The 22,616-nt window shown below is 35.9% G+C and overlaps 1 protein-coding gene and 1 long non-coding RNA gene across 3 annotated transcripts; one reads left to right on the top strand and one right to left on the bottom strand.

The window, feature by feature from the left end:
- Window positions 1–7,428: 7,428 nt before the first annotated feature.
- LOC104216879 (3beta-hydroxysteroid-dehydrogenase/decarboxylase-like) lies at window positions 7,429–16,001 on the bottom strand. Of its 2 annotated transcripts, XR_011405471.1 has the most exons (11): window positions 15,597–15,956; window positions 13,932–14,021; window positions 13,640–13,773; window positions 13,384–13,554; window positions 12,914–13,039; window positions 11,779–11,858; window positions 9,714–9,912; window positions 9,109–9,219; window positions 8,352–8,418; window positions 7,888–8,200; window positions 7,429–7,774 (listed from the first exon to the last, which is right to left on the bottom strand). XR_011405471.1 is itself a non-coding variant. In XM_070168169.1 (10 exons), exons 1-10 carry the CDS (start codon window positions 15,829–15,831, stop codon window positions 8,145–8,147), a joined length of 1,269 nt encoding a protein of 422 aa, XP_070024270.1. In that variant the 5' UTR covers window positions 15,832–16,001; the 3' UTR covers window positions 7,429–8,144. The 2 variants fall into 2 exon arrangements, 1 of the variants encoding a protein (XP_070024270.1); XM_070168169.1 differs by having other exon boundaries at window positions 7,429–8,200; window positions 15,597–16,001.
- Window positions 16,002–17,498: 1,497 nt separating this feature from the next.
- Window positions 17,499–18,045, top strand: LOC104216880 (uncharacterized). Its single transcript, XR_708607.1, has 2 exons — window positions 17,499–17,755; window positions 17,855–18,045. It is a non-coding gene; the product is annotated as an uncharacterized lncRNA (long non-coding RNA).
- Window positions 18,046–22,616: the final 4,571 nt, after the last annotated feature.

The following is a 22,616-nucleotide window of genomic DNA, read 5'->3' on the forward strand; positions in this document are numbered from 1 at the left end:
TCAAAGAAACACAAATTTTAAATAACAGTCAAGTGTCTCATTTACAACTTCAAGTATGTGAAATTTAACCTTTCACAATTCTTTTGTCAACTTCCAATATGGCTTAAGTAATTAAGTTATCAAGTAGGGGCAAACATTGCAGGTATAGCATGATATATCGGTCCTATACTATCCGGACAATAGCATAAGTAGTAGCCACATACGGACTCTCGTCACCTCGTACGTACATAACCCCCCGCAAATAGGTACAAATATTTATTTAATTCACCTATGGGTTAATTCCCTCTTACAAGGTTAGAAAAGAGACTTACCTCATCTCAAGGCCTACTTTCCGTCCCAAAGTTGTGCTCAAACCCTCAATTCGGTGTTGAATAATCCAAAACTGATCAATATATGTTCAAAAGTTCATAACTATTGTAGTGATTATCCAATCCTAAATGTAAGATTCCTAAAATTCACCCCCTGACCCACGTGCCCGTATTTCAGAAATTTTTGAAGAAAGTTGTTACCCATAACCTATTGAACTCAAATATATGATTTTTACTAAATTTGATAACCAATTTCGTGGTTAAATCTCATTTTTATCAAAAATCTAGGTTTTCATCTAAACCCATAATTTTCACTAATTTGCATGTTATAATCTACCCATAAACTATGAATTTAACTCATATTGTGTAGAAGTTACTTACCTCAAAATACTAAATGAAATCCCCTCTCTAAGAGCTCCAAAAATCGCTCAACAATGAAAGAAATGCACCAAACTAGCCTGAGTCCCGTTTTTAATGTTTCTGCCCAGGTCTTCCTTCATCACGATCGCGGAAGAAGCCTCACGATCTCGAAGACAAACGACCTAGGCACAGGAAAGTTACCCATCGTGAACGTGACATGAGCCTCGTGAACGCAGAGGCACGTTTGGTCTACCCTACGCGAACGCGAGGGCTTCTTCGTGAACGCGAAGAATGATCAGCGGCCACCAACTCAGCCTCCTCTATACGAACGCGAGCCAGGTCACAAGAACGCGAAGGCTAGAGGACCCAGACCTCCGCGAACGTGAAGGGCAAAATCCCCCAGCCCACAGTACCCTTCATCGCGAACGCGAGGGTCTGTCCGTGTTCGCGAAGAAGGAAACTAGAAGCAGAAATCTAGTGTGTTTTAACTTTACTCCGGGCGCTCCGAAACGCACCCGGCCCCTCGGAACCCCGTCCAACTACTCTAACAAGTCTATAAACATAATACGGACTTGCTCAAACTCTTGAAACACGTAAAATAAAAACAAAACCAAAAAATCACATCCCAAAATCAAATTGGATCAAACTATGAACTTCAAGTTTCTAAATCTCTCCGAACGCGTCGAATCACACTTAGACTACTCGGAATGACGCCAAATTTTATGTGCAAGTCTTAAACGACACTACAGAACTATTTCTGGTGCGGAATTCTATTCGGACCTCGATATCACTAAAACTTACTCTAAACCAAATTTAAAGAACTTAAACCCCTTCAAAGAACCAATTTTCACTATTAGGCGCCAAAACGCTCCTGGGTTATCCAAAATCCGATCCGAATATACGCCCAAGTCCAAAATCATCATACAAATCTATTGGGACCGTCAAATCCTGATTCCGAGGTCGTTTGCTCAAAATGTTGATCGAAGTCAAACTTGGCCTTTTTAACCAACCTAAGGAACTAAGTGTTTCAATTTCAACCTGAACCCTTCCAAATCACAAACTAACTATCTCCACAAGTCATAAAACAGTAAAAGTACGTATGGAAAGTCTTATTTAAGGGAACGTGATTAGAAAAAGCAAAACGACTGGTCGGATCGTTACAGATTGTAAGACGTTGGTCGAGTTGGAATTAGAGCCTCCAAGCACTAAGTCCGTATACAACTCATTCTTTTGCTACCTGTTAAGCAGGCAAATGTAAATCATATCTTTTTATTACATAAAAATGAATAGATCTTTTATGTTGCACGAGAATGAATGGTTCTTATTAAGTCCCATGGATAGATTTTCGGTCTATTTATAAGCAGACAATTAGTGTAATTATCAAATTCTTGACGGCATTTTGACGTTACTTTAAATATAAAATGTACATTGTTGATTTCATAGCAACAATTTTCTTGTGATCTCAAATTGACTCGTCTGTATTTTTTTTTCCTCTTAATTAAGCCCCAAGTCGCTGCATAATAATCATAGGTTGGAAAAACGGCATGTACTACTAATAGAGAAACGGACGAAGCACAAAATTTACACCATTATATGTTGTAACAATGCAAAATTTCATGAGGTTCTTGGGGTCGTTTTGTTGGTCTAGGAAGGATATTTATGCCTCATTTGTTTGCACTTAATGGAGGTTTGAATCTTAATCATTCAGATATAAAATATTAAGTGCATTTGTTTTTTGGCAGAATAATTTAAGGGCTACCTAAATTTGCACCCGTTTGTCATTCCGGCATATAAATTTACAACTTTCCCATTTTGGCACTCAAGCTTCATAGGATGACTATTAATAAACATCTCTCAGTGAGCGTGTTCCACAATTGCTATAACAAATATGGCACGTCACATTTTTAGCTGCTACATCTTCAATTTTTTAGTCTTTCAAATACTCCCTTCGTTAACATTTACTTGTTAAGTATTCTAAAAATAGATTTTCATTTTTACTTGTTACTTTTAGCATATTAAGAGAAGGCAATTTCTTTTTTCCTATTATACTCACAGTATTAATTACTCATTTCAAATAAAAATCTGCATCAATTAGTGGGCGTTTGGACATAAAAATTATAAAATTTCAAAATAAGGGGGAAAAAATTTTCAAGTGAAAATGGTATTTGAAATTTAGAGTTGTGTTTGGACATTAATATAATTTTAGGTTGTTTTTGAAGTTTTGTGAGTGATTTGATTGAAAATTTTGGAAAACAGTTTTTTGAGTTTTTCAAATTTTCGAAAATTTTCAAAATGCATTTTCAAGTAAAAATTTAAAGTTTTATGAACAAATACTGATTTCGGAAAAAAGTGAAAATTTTTGGAAAAAAAGGGGAAAATTTCCTATGTCCAAACGGGCTCTTAATATGGGTAACATTGTAAGTTATGCACTTTATTTTTTATTTCTTAAAGGATGTGCAAAGTTCATAGGTGACAAGTAAAAGTGAACGGAGGAGTATTTTTTAATTGTGCACCCCACCTCTCTTGTAAACCCACTTCTTTTTCGCCATTTTTATGTTGTCTTTACTAATTGTCATCAATGACCACAACAACCGGCAGAAACAAACCTGACAAATTCTAAAACTCTAGGCTTGCATATTAAAAATCTGAAATTCACAATCCAAAACACCTAGATTTCACATTCACATTACCACAAGCAAAATCAGCATCAATGCACTAAGTTCGTCCCAAGAATCATTACCTTCAAACCACCGGAAAAAATGCAAAGTCACCAGAAAAATGAACTCACATCCTTTTCTTTTCTTTTCCGAAATTCCTCATCTGAAACCACCCAAAGACCATATCTAAAAAGAGAAATGCTAACGGAAAAGTTTTAGCTGGTTGTCTTCTTTGATTCGAAAATTCAGACCCAATTAACAGGAAAACCAAATTCTTACTACCGGTTCTGCCAATTGCCAATTCTAAAAAAGTCAACTTTTTTTCTCCGACGATTTTGCCAACTTCTAATTGTGGTTATCTTTATATATCTTTCTTCATCCCTCTTTAGATTCTTAAACTCAAAAGAAGAATTCCTAAATTCTTTTTCAAATAAAAGGAATAAAGAGAGGCATGGGGAGCAAAGGTGGGGGTCTGGACGACAAGAAGGATAGATGGGTGGGAGGAAGTGTTGGGTTTTTCTTTTTATTTTTTGTTTTTATATCTTCCTTATTTATATAGTTTTTAATACTTTTTCCATCAAAATATCATATTCACGCACCTTTCAAGTATGGTTTGAACACAGTTTAGCCATGTCAGCTATATTATCTTCACATACGCATAGTCAACAAACAAAGTGATTTAATATTGTTCAAATATATAAGTTAGAATATTTAAATGGGAAAGTTGTAAGTTTGTATACCGGGATGATAAATGGGTGCAAGTGTATGTGGTCCTTAGGTCATGTCGCATTTATTTTTAAAGCTTGAATCTTAATCATATGCCTTTGTCGTTGTTAGGATTGGGAACTCGGGTAATGCGGAATTTAGCCAAACAACGGTGTAATGACAATAACAAAAACAATGGAAGTTGATAACAACGGCAATTAAAGCATATAAAGAAGACACAAATTTAACGTGGTTCGGTCAAAGTGACCTACGTCCACAAGCGGAGAGGAGTAATTTCACTATACCAACAAGAGTACAAAAGAGAATACAAAATTAGAGTAAACACTCTAATTAATTCCAAATACCCCAAGAGAATAACCTCACAAGATCACTCCAAAGAAAGGGCTCGCACAAGTGCTTCCCAACACTTAACTCTCATACAAAACGCTCTTAATAAAAGGAAGAAAGGAAGAAACAAGAAATGAATACTCAAGTCTTGTTGGTGTATATTTGGTGTGTCTAAAATGAACTAATAACCTTCCCTTTTATAGGCAAAAAAGTCTTGGCCTCTTGGGCGTAAAAGAAGAGATACAACTTGTATAAATGATGTCCATCACATAATTCAATATTTTTAGGTCCCAAAGAATATTACCAACAAAGTCTACTTTGCAAGCATGCTTATTTATGATGGAATTCATTAGCCAAAATATTGGCCATAATTACAAATCTCCACCTTGGCCTAATTTTAGTTGATGTAGTAAATTTGCTCCACCCTCTCCGTAAAAGCCCCAACGGGCACATGTCAAAATTTAATGCCATCAAAATCAGACAAATTATCTGATACCGAAAATGTATTAAGGCCTGTAACAGTGGATCCCAATAAAGTATACAATGAATCAGATCTGTGTGCTTTCATGATCACAAGAGCACCATGAGAAACTTTCAAAACTCTGCATTCGCCTGTGTACTTGCACCCAAGAGATTCTAGAGTGCCCAAAGAGATGAGATTTTTCTTCAATTCAGGAACATGTCTAACATCGGTGAGAATTCTTACCACACCATCGTGCATTTTGATTCTGATTGTACCTTTTCCAATAACTTTGCAGGCAGCATTGTGGCCCATCAAGACAATTCCACCTCCAATAGATTCATATGTGGTAAATAAATTGCGATTGTGACACATATGATAAGAACAACCCGAATCTAAAATCCACTCATTGTTAGATTTGAAACTATTATTAGTTGCTAAAACAATAGTTTCCTCAATCTCATCAACAACTACACTTGCTTCGGCAATGTCAGTATTTTTGTGCTTATTTTTCCTTTCCTTATTTTTCAACTTATAGCATTCGGAGATAACGTGACCTTTCTTATGACAATAGCGACACTCTAAATTATTGTATCTGGATTTAGAGGGATTTGCCCCTAACAAACAAGCCAACTTCTTCTTGAGTTCTACTAGTTTCCCCAGTAATATCACTATCTATCTATTTTTTTGATTTTAAGATAGATTTAATATTCTTATAAGAGATATTATCCTTTACATAAAGCATAGTATCTCTTATATGCTTAAATGATGGGGGTAGAGAACAAAGCAGTAACACGGCTTGATCCCCATCTTTAATTTCAGCATTTATATTACTCAAATCCATAAGAATGGAATCAAAGGTATCAAGATGAGAGAGAATAGATGTACATTCACCCATACGAATTGTATACAGCTTTTGCTTTAGGTAAAGTCTATTTTCCACCGTCCTCTTCATATATAAAGTTTTCAATTTTTCCCACATGCCTTTGGTTGTGGTTTCTATAGAAACTTCACGTAAAACCTCATTTGAGAGATTTAAGATGATACTTGATTTTGCCTTTTTGTTTATGATGGAAAACTTCTCGTCCGTCATTTTATCTGGCTTTTTCTCTTTTCCTTGCAATGCCAAGTCTAAGCCATCCTGAATTAGGATAGCTTCCATCTTTAACTGCCACATTCCGAAGTTTGCACTTCGGTCAAATTTCTCAACATAAGTCTTTGTTAAAGTCATATTGACTACTGAAACAAACCCGGTTAGATCCGGCTCTAATATCAATTTGTTAGGATCGGAAATTCGGGTAGTGCAAAATTTAGCCAAACAACGGTATAATGACAATAACAAAGACAATAGAAGTTGATAACAATGGCAATTAAAGCATATAAAGAAGACACAAATTTAACGTGGTTAGGTCAAAGTGACCTACGTCCACAAACGGAGAGGAGTAATTTCACTATACCAACAAGAGTACAAAAGAGAGTACAAAATTAGAGTAAACACTCTAATTAATTTCAAATACCCCAAGAGAATAACCTCACAAGATCACTCCAAAGAAAGGATTCACACAAGTGCTTCCCAACACTTAACTCTCATACAAAACGCTCTTAATAAAAGGAAGAAAGGAAGAAACAAGAAATGAATACTCAAGTCTTGTTGGTGTGTATTAGGTGTGTCTAAAATGAACTAATAACCTTCCCTTTTATAGGCAAAAAAGTCTTGGCTTCTTAGGTGTAAAAGAAGAGATACAAAGATGGCACTTGATTTGAATGTTAAAGAAAGCAGCACCACAGTCCATTATTCAACTGTCACTCATAAGCGGCTGGGATTCTTGCAAAAGAGATAACTCTAACTGGTGAGCTATGTGTGCAGCTGGTGTGCAACGCATATTGGACTCTAATTGGTTTCTTGTTGCTGGTGTTTGCGATAAATTTCAAGTAACAAATTAAACAACTACAATGATCATGAAAAATCGACTTCATTATTTTAAGTCAAGTTATTGAATATTTCGAATAAATTTCTAAATAAGAAACTCCTTGTTATCCAATAAAAATCTAAAATTTCTAATAATAAACCAAAAACCCCTGCACATTAATTACAAAGACAAGCAAAACGAAAAATAATGAGTTTATCAATAAAAAGTGTCGTCATTCCAATCATGGCTCAATTGCCATGTGATTGCTGATTACCCCTCTCACTCAATCTTTTTTTTTTTCCCTCTTCAAGTTTCCAATCATTGATTTCTCTTTTTTTTTTTAAAAGGATCATCTTTCCCATTTTACCCTTATTTTTAAACGTCTAATTTTTCCGTCAACCTCATCACTAACATTATTGGAGGTAAAAGTTAAGAGGGTAACATCATTTTTTCTGCAAAAAAAAAAAAAAGAAAAAAAAAAAACTTTTAGGTTTAGGGTTACAAAAAGGGGACACGTCTTGGTAAATAATAAATTGAAGTCTTTAAAGAAATTGAGAAAACTGTGCAATCTCTCAAGTAAAATGAATTATACAATCGAAAACTTTAAATGGGAGCCTTGAGCCATTTTACTATGAGAAAGATGATACTAAGCTTGAATTTAAACAAAAATACTGAGGCACTCAAGAGAAGAACAGCTACACTTTTTGAGCTATGTTTATGCAGAAGATTGTACTGTCACAAAAATGGAGTTTATTCTCCAAGCTCATTTATTTTATTTTATTTTGAGGACCGAGAAATCTGTCTAGGAACAACTGCAGCATTCGAAACTCGGATAATGGGTCCACCCCTCTACCCTACTCCACTTAAATACCAAGCTTAATTCGCATGGCACGTAGCTCAAACCCGTGACTTAATCACAAGTCCTTCCACCTTTTCCACTTGAACTAAGGCCCTGTGTGCTCTCCTAGCTCATGTAGCTTATCAAAGGTTTTAAGAACTTTTAGTTAGCACTCTTTTCAATTGTACCTAACAAACAATATTGGCAATACAACAAGGCTAAATGTACTAAACAAACAATATTGGCAAGAAAACAAAACAAAGATGATTAGAGGAAACAAAGGGGTGGGCGAATTGTATACCGCAGGGGCATCATTGGATCAGACAGAAAAACTGGCTTGGAACAAGCACATTGCTATATAGCAGTCAAGGACGGAAACAAAATCCATGAACTCAAAAACATGCCTAAGAAACCTTCTCTCAAGGTAAGTGAAGCTCCAATGAGTGAATGACGTCGTGCGCCCTTGCAGTATGGCCCATTATTGGTTTTCCTTTAAGTTGAAAGTTCTCCCAGAAATACTAGACTAAAATTTGCAGGTAAATGATTGAATGAAATGATCTATTTCTTCTTCCTTTTGTCACATATAAAGAACACAACAAAGGCAGCTGCGATTCCTGCAATAATAAACAAGACATGGTCAGAGCACCAGACATGGGATCCCGGCTTTCGTTGTTTGGAGTGCTATTTGCATCAGCTCTGAAGAGAAACAGAGAAGCGCAGGTGATATGGATGTGGGGGGTGGGGGATAGAGAAGAGAGTGCATACCTATGCCGAACAAAATCCATGGTGAAATGGTGCCGAGGATGCTTAGAATTAATAGAGAGAAAACCACCTATTGCATCAGCCAGATGAAAGATTTCACAATTTAATAGATGAAATGCCAGTTCACAGCAAGATGCAAATAGAGCTAGTCCTATTACTTTTGGCCAACAGAAAGCCTAGAAATTCCCATGTTGTCCGCATTCAGCTTTCGTCAGGATTGAGGTGTTTATTCTGTATCATTTCACTTGGTCTTATTTAGCAGCTAGTAATCATCCAATAATGATATAAAACAATACTTCTGATATATATATATAGCAAGTAGTGGATTCCATCTCCATGGACATGGCCAAACCATCATAGTTGATGTCAAATAATCGGGGATTGAGGGGTTAGTTGATTGATTAATTAATATTTTAATTGAGAAAGTATCGCCGCTCTGTTTGAATTAACATCATTATATGAATTTGAATTCTTGAAACTTATTGGAGTTGTTTTCAAAAATCTACATGCAAGTGCCAAATATTTCGATACATCACCACACAATGCTGTTCTGTAAAATGGAATGGACGAACTGAAAGAAAAGGTAAAGAATTTCATATGATAGTTAGTATGTATTTTATCAGAAAAGGCATGCCTACTCAATTCATAACCATATGAGAAAACGACCATGGCTTTGCATTACCTTCTGAAATTAAATAGTAAGGTATCACTATCACAGTTCTGCTCTCACAGGAAATGGATATAATGAAATAGAAATTACCATGAGGAAGAACATCCAAAGAGATGCAGATGATTTAGAAGGACCTTCCTTTCCTTGCCCATGTTCAGCTCTCAAATGTGGATATGACTCAATTGTCCTCCTAAGGCCCTCCTGAAGAAATAGAGTCATGCTTTACTTACGTGAATTATGTGGCGAGAATAAAAGCAAAAAAGAAACAGCAGAAAATGATCAACTGTAAATAGATGAGGCCCCACAGCATGGTACTGGTTTTAAAAGATCTAAGGTACAAATGTAACACACGTATATCAGTGTCTTATATGAAACACAAGTTGAAAGTCACATGTACGACATATTTGACCAGAAGATTTGCTCATTCCTGCAGTAATGATGTGGACATTCAGATGGATGAATTTTTCTGGCATTTAATATTAAAGGCAAAGAATACATTTTAGCAGAAATAGTTTACCATAATTTATCATATGAAAAGATCAACGAAGAAGATGCAAAAAGAGAAAGCAATGCAGAAAAGACCATAACAATACCTAAAAAAGTTGGGAGTATCTAAGACAGACATGGTATGGCTAAACAATATTTATGAGGAATTATCAGAAGCAATTGATTGACTGGAAAGAAAATACAGGAACCTGAAGTGGGACAATAGGTGTGTATCCTATTCGATCACTTGCTTTTGAACAACTAAATGTTCTGCTGCGAGATAGGAGTCTGATTCTTGAAGGAGTTAGCTGTGGGACCTTCATTCCAAAAGGAGCGAACAGCTTATAAGTCAGCTCCACCAAATGTGCAATTGGCATCATAACAGATGCAGGAATCTTAATACTTGGCCTGCATACTACTAAAATCAGGAATATATATACAATACACAGCAATAGGTAAGCAGGATAAGGAAGACAGATGCAATCTAGTATACTATTAGGCAAACAAAAAAATTTTTGTTTGATTTGGTAAACCCCGATCCCCCATTCCGAACAGCCCTGTGCAGGAGTCGACTGTTTCCTTTATATGAAACTTATGTAATAATTGACAAATGCTGTTGTATATATCAGATGTATCTGCAAATACCTATGGTCAAAAATACACAGCCTCAATTGGCTAGGAATCATATAAGGGTTGATCTATGGTTACAAACTCATGAGAGGAACACCCCTACCCCCACCCCCCAAATCATACAAACATTCAGACCCATTAAACATAGACTCTTCTGATGAGCAAACTGAAAGTTTGCCAAGTTTGATTGTCAACATCAAGCCTAAATTGAATAATAATGTTCTTATAAACTTCTCCATCAAGGGCGGAGAAAGGCAGAAAACATTGAGGATTATATGGAATGCTGCTCCTTATCTGTACATAAGAAACAAAGTTTCATCGCCCCTAGCTCATTAACCCTACGTCCCAAAACAAGACACTTCTTTAAATATAATTTCATGAGGGTACTGGATAAACACAAAACCTTCTGTGTGACCAAGAATATCCTTTTCTCCATCTGTGGACTTAAACCTTTCGAGTAATCAAATTCTTTTTCAGAATTACACTAAAGGGATGTAGCAATTCTAGTTACAAAAAAAGGAGGAACAACCATGTAGCAAAATATAGAAATAGGGATGGCAATGGGGCGGTGCGGGTGCGGGGCGGGTTTGAGCATTCGCGGGGCGGGTTGGGTTGCAGTGTTTACGGGGGCGGGGCGGGTTCTAATTTTTTTTAAAAAAATTAACGCGGGGCGGGGCGGGGCGGGTCGCGGGTCAAGACTGTTATTTTTTGAACTAAAACCTAAAAGACTAAAACGCTACCAGATCTCCTAAAGACAGTCATATCTTAATACTCTGCTCTTATTTGTAACTGGAATTCTACTGTCTCATAACTGGAAGGCTTATATTATAATTGTATCGCTACAATCCCAAGCAAATTGGAATTGTTATATGACAAAATCTTCACTGTTATTAGGGGCATAAAAAAAGAACTTGTTTACGAATTTCTAAAGAGAACTTGTTTGTAAAATGAGAAGAAATTAGACAATAGGGACAGCAAAGGACTAATTGTGATAAGTTTAGAGCCTTAAACAAACTATTGGTAATAAGCCAGAAATACTAGGCAAAAACCAAGGTGATTTGAACATTGAAGAAGCAACGTTCTCGTCCTAGCTTTTATTCTTGCTGCAAACGATTGCAATACTACTTTTTGCTTGTTGTTGTTCTCGATTAATCAATATTTATAATGAAAGTGACATACACTTCAAGTAGTACAGAGTCTACGTTCTTGCATTAATATTAAAAAGATAGGAGGAAAAGATAACTACATGTAGTAAGAGGAGTTAACATCAACAAAAGAAGAAAAATTGCATAAAATTTCTCTAAAAAGAAGAATATAATACATTGGAAATTTGGAATGTGGTATCTTTTGATAATTTCCCCAAATTAAAAAAAAATTTTAAAAAAAATATGCGGGGCAGGTTTGCACGGGGCGGGTTTTCGTTGGGCGGGGCGGTTAAAAACAGCAAATTTTATTTTGCGGGGCGGGGCGGGTTGGAGTCTTCGCGGGTGTGCACGGGTTTGCCCCGCAACCGCACCATTTGCCATCCCTATATAGAAATATCTTTCACTATAAGACAATCAAGGTAGATATTTCAGGAGAACGGAAAACAAGATTGTAAAAAGAATAACTGTGTGCAAAAAAAAAAAAAAACAATGAGAATACCTGTCATAGCCAAGACCTTCAAGAATAAGTGAGACAAACTCCCAAAACTTAATGGGCTCCATGTTCGTGACAAAATATGCCTGCAAACACAATTTCTTGATCTAAGAGTTATCTAACAAAATCCCATATCATGCTTTTCTCTTTTTCCAGAGGCACCATGACATGTAAGTAAACAGCATATTCATATGCTTTGGGAATGTTAAATCATTTTGACATTTAACTTTATTCCGGACCCCTATCCCCAGTTGTTAAAATAGCGAAAACATAGATATTGAGGGAGTGAAGAAATTACACTTTTGCTTTCAACTAGCAAAAGAAAAGGAAAACAAGAAAGGTGTCCTCTTTTTGAATGCTTCCTGTAACATTAAATTGGAGAGAGAAGATGAAACAAAATTATGACTTCGCACAAGGGGCGAGTTCCCTGACCAGCAAATGAATAGGAAGATCGGCGAGGTGGCTCTTATTTTACTGTTTGCTGTAAAATTATGGGCCCAAATACAATGGATGCACAAGTGCCCCTCCTAGTTATTGCCATAAATTTTATTTTACCAACAAATCTTTTTGATAAGTCTATATATAACCTGCTAAATATGAAGATTGTACTAATTCAGGGTATGAATCATGATTTCAAGATAAAGGGAGAAAACGGGGAGACCTTACTAACAGAGAAATAAAAACTAATTTATGCCATGCAGAGTTGGTATACCCCTCTCATGGAATCATATCTAGCTAAGATATCTTGTTTACGCAACCATACAAGTGGAAAATCGAAACTAAGGAGAAAATCAATGAAATTAATGAGTTTCACCCAACTTATAGTTCTAGATGCAGTATATGCATTTGCTAAAGCTAAAACTTGGCATCATTTAGGTAAAACTTAATCTAGATAGCTCAAGCTTTTTTGCTGCAAAGATCAGGTTGATCACTTTTTTGCAAACATATCTCAATCATGTGGGATGGATACAAGAAATAGACGAAACTTGAATGGAAACTCAAAAATCTCCACTACATTGCATATTATATCCTTCCATGCATCAAGGCTACTACTTAAACTATTTGAAGAACAGAAATGCAATTGATATTAAAGCACATGGCACAGGTCATAACAGAATATGGAAAAACAAAGAAACATTACATTCCCAGCAGCTTTCTCTGCAACTGCTCCTCCTGATGCTAGAGCTCGTTCTGCACACACATGAGCATGTGCTACATTCTCCACGTAAGTGAAATCATACATGTTGTTGCCATCACCAATAATGAACTGTTTAAGAATTAGAGAAAAGGCTAGAAGTCAACCAAATAGTGAAAAGACTGTAGAATGCATCTGCAATTGGCCAGTCTTCAACTCCCTTTTAAATAGGTTAAGTTTGAGTTGGCCACAGAGAATGCCAATAATAGTAAGTGACATGGAATAGAATGTACAAATCACTTGTTAAGTTCCTCAAGATAGATCTTCTAATCAATGCTTTACAAGCTTCCAACTATTACAACAATAAATCCGACCTAGTATTCATATCTAGTATCGGATCTAAAGGCTTGCATATACACGAATGTGATACGGACTGAAAAGATGCATGAGCAACCAAAATGAGGCTCTAAATTCACCTTTGATTTTCCTGCCTTTGCAGCTGCAACTAGTGAAGGAACGAGCAGCCTATCACCAGGGCCAAAAAGACTGCTAGGTCTAATGCAGCATGTCAGCAACCCTTTGGTACCATTTGACTTGATAATAAGTGCCTCTCCTTCAGCTTTGGTTGCAGAGTAGAAATCATTATGCTGAAAATTTTGTCAGTAATAAGAGTATGGTTATACGAGGAATATTTTTCATTTGAATGAAGTATACAATAGGCGGAGGCACTACCTTAGCAGGATATGGCAGTGATTCATCCCCATTTAGAATTCCATGAACTCCATCAAACACCACACTGGGAGAGCTGGTGTAAATAAGTCTTTTCACTTTCAGCTCAATGCAAGCATCAATTATATTCTGGGTTCCTTCACGAACATTAATGCAGTTAAAAAGAGAGAAACAAAATTTTCATGTAAAGACAAACAATAACAGAGCATTAAAAAGATGTGAAAATAGAACTGCTACCTTAACTTCAGAAAGATCGTTTTTGTTCAAAATTTATTTGATAAAGCTTTCCCATTACCTTGCACATTAACTGAATAGTGGAGCTGGTGGTTGTTGATTGATGAATCTGGAGCAGCCATGTGGAAGACAACCTCAGCTCCTTCACAAGCTGCGAATATCAAATAAATAAAGTTAAGACACAACAACGTAATAAAATGGGCTATCTCCTATGTCATATGGACTCGGGCATAAATGCTGGCCGATAAGTATCTGGTACAGGTATAGGTAGGGTGCGTCAAGTTTTTAGCAAGTTTCTAATGTATCTTGAAAGATAAACATACGTGAAGTTACAATGGCGGAGGCAGGATTTTCACCAAGGGGATTCAAGAAATTAAAAAAAGAAAATAAACCCACGAAGGAATTAAGGGGATTCACTAGCTAATATATATATACAAAAAAAACTTTTAACCTTATATATATAGTGCAATTTTTTAGCGACTGAATCCCTTACTGCCACCCTAGCTCCGCCCATACATATATCCAAGTAACATTTATTTAGCATGGATACTTGGAGGCAAACGAATACTCCATGCAACATTAGTAATCTCACATACTAAAGTCAACAAGATAAGTTTTGATAAAATAGCTAGGATGACTCAGCAAAAGTACATCTGACAAAGTTTACTTTATATGAAACAATTGGAACATAAGAAATCACCTAGAGCTGAAAACAGATGGAACCTTAATCGACAAACTAAAGCTGGAAGAACTAGTAACCTCCTCTAAACATTTTGGACATCGTAATAGAAGAAATTACTAGTAAATAAGTAACCAATATAAAACCAAAACAACCATATAAGAATCAAAAGTTCTGGATTTTGGGTGGACATATATGGGCTATCTCCTATGTCACATGGACTCGGGCATAAATGGTGGCAGATTAGTATCTGGTACAGGTATAGGTAGGGTACATCAAGTTTTTAGCAAGTTTCTAGTGTATCTTGAAAGATACGCATATGTGAAATTAGAGTGGTGGAACCAGGATTTTCACCAAGGGATTCAAGAAATAAATAAAAAAATACACCCACGAAGGAATTAAGGGGATTCAATAGTTAATATAAATACAAAAAAACTTTTAACCTTATATATATAGTGCAATTTTTCCGCCACCCTAGCTCCGCCCATGCATATATCCAAGTAACATTTATCTAGCATGGATACTTGGACGCAAACAAATACTCCATGTAACATAAGTAATCTCAGATACTAAAGTCAAAACGATAAGTTTTGATAAAATAACTAGGATGACTCAGCAGCTATGATGACTCAGCAAAAGTACATCTGATACAAGGCTTACTTTATATAAAACAATTGGAACATAGCAAATCACCTAATTGATTCCACACTAGAGCTGAAAACAGATGGAACCTTAATTGATAAACTAAAGCTGGAAGAACTAGTAACCTCCTCTAAACATTTGGGACATGGTAATAGAAGAATTTACTAGTAAATAAGGAACCAATATAGAACCAAAACAATCATATTCAAGAGTCAAAAAGTATCTGGTTTTTGGGCGGAAAAACCAACTGCAAGTTCACTAGAAAAAGCAATAAAACCATATTCAAGAACTAGTAACCTCCTCTAACCATTTTAATAGAAGAAATTACTAGTTTAGAAGTTCTCATTTTTGGGTGTCAAAAACAAGTAAAGATTCAGTAGAAAAATCAGCAAATCAAGAATGGACCTTTGAGGACTCGGGATTTGTTACGAAGATCCATGGATACATATACAGCACGGCCTGATTGCAGGGCTTGACCAAGTATACCCTTTTCCTCAGCAGGCTCAAGTTTAATGGATGGACCCAAATCAGCAATGCGGACATGATAGATTTCATAACGAATCAGCATTTCCACTAAATGCCGAGCAGCAAAGCCTCTTCCACCAGTCACCACACACCATTTCTCTTCTCCTTCACCCATTTACAACAACAATACGGTAAAATGTACAATGCCCAGCAGTTCGGTTGTAGGAGATTCTTGAAGGTGAAGTGGGCGATCCAAATAGAGGAGATTCCCTCTGCTGTATTTTGATTGTACACTTGTCCTGTTGCATAGAGTGAAGATTTTTTTTTTTAATTATTATTTGGTCTAAGAAGAAAGTAGAAAGATTTGCTTCCATTTAATATTAGGTTATTTTATTCACACAAAATTAACTTTTTGTTATATTAAAGTGATTGAATTACTTTTGTTATATTAAAGTAACTAAGTTTGTTCATTAAAATCACAAAATTTTACACACTATAATAGCAAAGTACCTTGAGTACACTATAATAGCAAAGTACTTAACTATATGCTCCCTCAATTTCAAAAAGACTTATTTCCTTTTTAGTCTAGGCAATCCCTTCTAAATTTAAAAATAATTTAACTTAAATTTTTTCTTTTACTCTTAGCGATATAATTTATAGTCACACAAATATCTATGGATTGTTTTAGATCACAAATTTCAAAAGTCTCTTCTTCTTTTTCTTAAACTTCATATACAGTTAAATAGGTTCAAGAAAATTGAAACGCGTGGAATATTATATTGGTAAAGTTTAATTACTTTAATATAAATTTATAATCATAGTGGATAAAGTCTACTAATTTTACTGTTATGATGGGTAAAGTTCAATTATTTTTTTATGACAACAAATAGTTTTATGACTTCTTTTTTAAATGTGGATAAAGATCAGTAATCAATTGCGAAATTAACCGGGGAGAAATTCAAAAATAGCCAGATTTACAAGTGGTTGTTCAAAAATAGTCCAGTTTCAAAAATAATCGAAATTTAGTCACTTTTCATGTAAAGATAAATCTGAACGAAAGCACTGTTCAAAATCCGGAAAAATACTCCAGCATAATATACTGGAGTTCCAATATAATATACCGGTCCAGCATAATATATCGGAGTTTGGAGCACCGGTGCTCCAGACTCCAGTAAATTATACTGGAGCCAGCAAAGTATATCGGTCCAGCATAATATGCTGGAAGTTCATACAAAGGTGCACCGAACTCCAGTATATTATACTGGACCGGTCTCAGTTGCAGCAAAATAGTGGCTATTTTTAATTGACTTGGTAAATGCTGGCTATTTTTGAATGACCAATCCGAAAACTAGTTAGACAGTGCTGGTTTTGAAAGATTAGTCTGACATATAAATATTAAATACTACTTAAAGATTTAATATTATATAATTTTTAAAATTGTGAAAACTATAAAGAGTTAAAAGAATATCAAGTGTTTTGGAATACATTCCAAAATGAGGGGGGAAATAATCATAAATATTGGAAGAGAGTATAATTAATCAAAGAACGGTGATCAAGAGAATTAGATTCTTAATTACAATTACGTTCCCATGAACCTAGTTGACAAGAGAAAAAGAAAATCTTATCAGGCAACATTAGTAGTAATTATCTTTTCATAAATGGTTGTAAGGTAAAGGTAAGGTATGTGTACACATTACCCTCCACATACCTCGTATATATATATATATAATGGGGACTTTGACCCGCTGATGTGACATGCCTAATTGATCAGCAATTGCCTTTTATCTTTTTTTCTCCATTTTTTGAGTTTTCTCTTATTTTTTCCATTTACCTCGTTCAATAATAAATTTCTTCTGCTTTCGTTCACCTGTTAATCTAATTGACAACCCAACCGTTTCATTTTTCCTTCCTTGATAGTAACAGCCCATTAATTTGTACCAAACCCTTTCTTCCTCCTTCTTGATAACTACAATTTCAAACACTAATGTCTTTTCTTTCTCTCCATGGATAAAATGAAAATTCCTCATTTCTTCTGGAAATCCATATGTGATATGACTTGGAATTCAACTCAAGTTGGAAATTTAAGGGGGAAAGGGCTGGTAACTTTTTTTTCCTTTTTCTTTTTATTCAATCATAAATTCTTGGTTCAAATATGATATTCTTCACATTTTCCTCTTTTGATTTATTTATTTTAATAGGGAAACGATGTTGGACAGTGTTATCAATACATGTCGTCACCAAAAATTCAAGCTTCGGTCATCTGTCTTCACTTTCTCTTGCACGTTCAATCATGAATTAGAAGAAGCATTTTTTTTTAAAGTCTTTTGTGGCAAAATATCAAATACTATTATCATTTGTTGGTCATATATTTAATTCCTTTTTTTCTAAACTGTTGCTTATATGCCTTTTTGGAGACTGACATATGTATCCTCCTTTCATCGTGATGTTTTAGACTTCAATACTACACAAGAGGGGGTGATTTGTGTGGTACCTAATTTTCGCTTAACTTAATTATAGAAAGATCTGGTTCTTCTATGTGTTCCAACTACTACTGTTGCGAAAAGATAAGTACAGAAAATAAAGAACACAGAGATTTTACGTAGAAAACACGTGGCTCAAAAGGTGAAAAAACCACGATTTATCTTCTAGTAGGATTTTCCCAAACACTTCACTAAAATCACTGAGCCAAAAACTACATTTACAAAAACTCTTTCATAAACCTAGGATTAATTCTAATCTCGTTGTGGCACACAACTTCAACTATTGTGACAACTTCAAGTTAACTCTAACTTGAAAACTCTAAGTACCTAATACAATTGCTTCTATAAAAGCTGAAAGGTATAATGTAAAATCACCTACTACAATTGAACTAGAATAATAGATAGACACTTGGAACTGGTTCTTCTATCTGGTTCAAGTAGCATTAGGATTGCACGCTCGAATCACACATAAATTGCTTGCAAAACTGCCTTGCTATTTTGCTCTCAATTCACGTTTAACTTCTGCTTATGTGCATTACCTGTAAAAGAGAACAACACTGATATTTAAGGGGTTAGTAATTAGAGATTGACTAGAATACATATGTTACTCTTCTATGGTAGAAGAGTTCTAGTTGATCTCATACTCTAACTCTATCCTATTCCTAAAATGTGTTCTCTTCGTATAAGGAGTCTTTCTCACCTTATCCAATATGCAACATTTTCAATCAGATCAGGAGATATTACTTCTGATAAGTTAGATTTATCTCTTTCACGTGCATCTCACATGTTTTGGGTTGATCATGATTATGCTTCACAAGATGGACCTGGTCCATGTCTGAGTTCTTTTGTCAGTCTTCAAAACTTCACATTTACTTGGGACAACAAATTCCCCCTTTTTGATGATGACAAACTCTGTGCTTTTTACTCACTTAGACCCTGTAAGAACTCAGCTTAGTCATCAATACAAAGTTTAGAAAAATTCACTTATCATCAAGGACCAGGTTAATTAGGTTATAAATATCACTTAGTCAGATTATGTAAAGCACAATATCTCTTCCCCCTTTTGGCACCATCAAAAAGTTGCATACACAAAGTGTTAGTCCCAGATTTTAATAAGTACTCATGGCCATTGGGGCAACTGCAAGTGCAATCATGGATTAATCATCAGTAATCAAGTAAACATATTTAAACTATCAAGGAAATATTAACATTCAATAAGAGCGAAAACAGTAGATATCATTGATAGAAGATATGTTGCTACCATAATCCACAACCAGAAAGCAAAAATATTCAAAACATGAGCATAAAGAAAGAAAAATCCATAATCCGGGTTACTGAAGGTACTAGACAAGTTCAGGAGATAAAGGCTAGAATTCCTAAGGCTTGGGGTGCTAGAGGGTTGGTTTTGGGCTTGGAGAAGATTCAACACATTGTGAAGAATCCCATCATTCTTCTCATTTTCCTTGTTAAGCTATGTTCTGAGAGCATCCATCTCAGATTCAACCTCTACTAAGCGAGCCTTCAGCCTAGCTATCTCAGCATCTTTGGCCTCACTTTCCTAAACTAAAGCCCTGACTTTACTGTTGATAGGTGTCTTCTTGGATGAACCAGGTTCATTTGGAATGACATTGACTAGAAAGTCACAAGCAATCAGAGTATTAATTCCAAAGTAGTCCTTGCTTGTTGCCATTTCCCATTTCTTTAGAGGCACCTTGCATCGATCTAGAACAGTAGTCAAAATAAATACATAGGGGGTGGCATGGGCCTTGGAACTATTGATAACTCTGTCCAGTAGCTTGATGATGAATGCAGGCCAGTTGATTTGCCTCCCACTTTCAAGGCAATCCATCAAAACTAAGTCCATATAGTTAGCAACATGCCTTCTTTTCTGCCTGGGCAGTAGGCACTTGTTGACAAATTCAAAAAAGAACTTGGCCTCATTTACTTCTTTAACATCACAAAATCTCCGAGTGATTTCAAGGGCAGGAGGAAGGGAGTCCAGACTTGGCCATCTTTGTCTGGTGTAGTCATCATATCCCTCGGCAGAGATGTCAAGAATCTTTCCCAGCTTCTCTGCATCAAATGTCACTTGAACTCCTTTTACTTGGCTGGTGACTCTACCTTCTTTGACCTCAGCATTTGCCATGAATTCAATGATCTTATTCCTAGCTAACATTCCATCCATCTGAAGGACCATTTCCTTCTAGCCCTGAACAGCTAGATCATCAACCATACTGACCATTCCTGGTTCCACTAAGTCTTTCAGCAATCTTCCCTTCAAAAAATTTCTTTTGCCAAATTTGGTCGACTTGTCTTGTTAACCATCAGACTCACTTTCTTCTTCACCACTCTATTCTTCATCTTCAGAAATTCTAACTTGTTTACTTTTCACTGCAGACCTTGTCCTCTTGGCCAATGAAGGTTCAACAACCTTAGACACAGATGAAGACTTCTTGGAAGAAGTCTTGGATTTTTTGGGCTTGGGGGTCTGAACCTCTATTGTTGTATGGTCCTCTTGATGGACCTATTCCATCTCCTCAACATCAACAGCTTCAGAGGAATCTGCAACCTTACCTTTTCCTTTATCCATCCTCTTCTTCTTACTTTCAGCCAAAGCCTTCTGTAGGTCACTCTCACTCTATTTCACCCTGCTTCTTGTGGCTCTTTCCTTTGGCAGGGGAGTTTCAGTAGTTGTTGGAGAGGAAGCCTTTCGTTTCTTGGAGGGTTTAGCAGCACTTGGAGCTTTTGGTGTTGTAGTTCTCCTTTCTTTGGATCATAACTGGCACCTACTTTCTTTATAAGGTCTGCTAGGGTCTGCTCAATAGATGAACCAGGTTCATCTGCCTATGAACTTAGATTAACTAACCCTTCAGCAGCCTCCCCAGAACCACTTTCCCTGACTTCTTGCCACCTTCTTCCATAGTTTCCTATACAACCCCACAGATAACTGGTAACGGCAATTCAGAAGTGGGTAAAGAACCAGCCACTCTTTTCCCTTTTCCCCTCACATCACCACATATACCCTCTCTTTTTATTTTTCAATTTTCTTTTTAGCTACACTCCTTCCCAATTCAGGCATTTCTACATCCCGAACAAGTCCAACCAAAACAAACATATTTTCTAAATTTTCAGCCAAAGCAGAACTTACCTTAGAAAGGGGGTTTTGAGACTTCTCAGAGTCAGACGACCCAGGTCCTTCCCCCTCACTCACAGATCTGAATGAATCGTCTGAGTTCTCAGAATTTTGGGCATGGGCAGCCTTCAATTGTGCATTTAATTTCTTTGACAATGCACTTGAGGCTACAATTTTTTGTGCTAGCATTTTAACACGTCTTTTCATAGGTTGGGGGTTTCTACTAGACAATCAAATAAACCTGTGCAGTTCAAGTATATATATATAGACAACAAAGGAAGTACTGAAAGCAACCAATCAATGTGGGAGGGGAAACATGCTGTGGGGAGGAAACAATTTCAAATATAAATATTCAATAAAAGAAGGAGACAACAAATTCATAATATCAACAAGTATCAAAAGGAATCAACAATTTGCACGGCATCACCCTTCGTGTTTTTACTCTCTTCCTCACCCAAGCAATATATAAAATAAAACTGTACACGGCATCACCCTTCGTGCTTTTACTCTCTTTTCTCACAATATAATTAATAGATATCAGTACGGAATGACACATCGTACGGCACGACATCACTCTTCGTACTTTACACTCTTTCCTCACAATATAATCAATAGATATCAGTACGGAATGGTACATCGTATGGCACGACATCACCCTTCGTGTTTTACACTCTTTCCTCACCATATCAAACAATACACGGCATCACCCTTCGTGCTTTATCACTCTTCCTCACCCAAACAACAATCACAGATTAGGGGCAAGGAAATAAACTGGATAATAATTGGGATTCCAATAAGGGCACAACAATTAACAATAAAATTCCCGGCAAGGAATATATCAACAATTCCACAATTATCTCGGCAAGGGAATAATTCAATAATTCTTTCTCTTTCTTTCATTTCTTACTTAGTAATTCATTTTATAACTTGAGTCAACGCTCCTCAAATATTAAATATGTTACAACCCATATCCACATGTGTTAGTTCATGCCATATATTAGTTAACATAAATCCAAGAAGGAATTATCTTTGAGATGATAAGAAGTCAATCCTATTGGTCTTAAGTGATACAAGAGTGTATAAGGGTGATTAACCAATATTAGAAGTTAAACGAATCAAGGATGTTGTAACTCGTATTTTCAGGTAATCTAGCGGTGCTTAATACACTCAAGAGGTCATTTATTAAGGTATTTTAATCATATAATATCCGTATCATAAGTCTTGAAGTCAAACGAGTTATGAAACAAAAGTCGACAAAAGTTGTCGCAACTTAGGTTCATAATTTTACTTAAACATTAGGTCAAATGTTTCTAATCTTTTCTCATAATTTACAAGGAATTACGGGGT

Source organism: Nicotiana sylvestris, chromosome 2, assembly GCF_000393655.2.
Source record: "Nicotiana sylvestris chromosome 2, ASM39365v2, whole genome shotgun sequence".
Classification (NCBI taxonomy): Eukaryota; Viridiplantae; Streptophyta; class Magnoliopsida; order Solanales; family Solanaceae; genus Nicotiana; species Nicotiana sylvestris.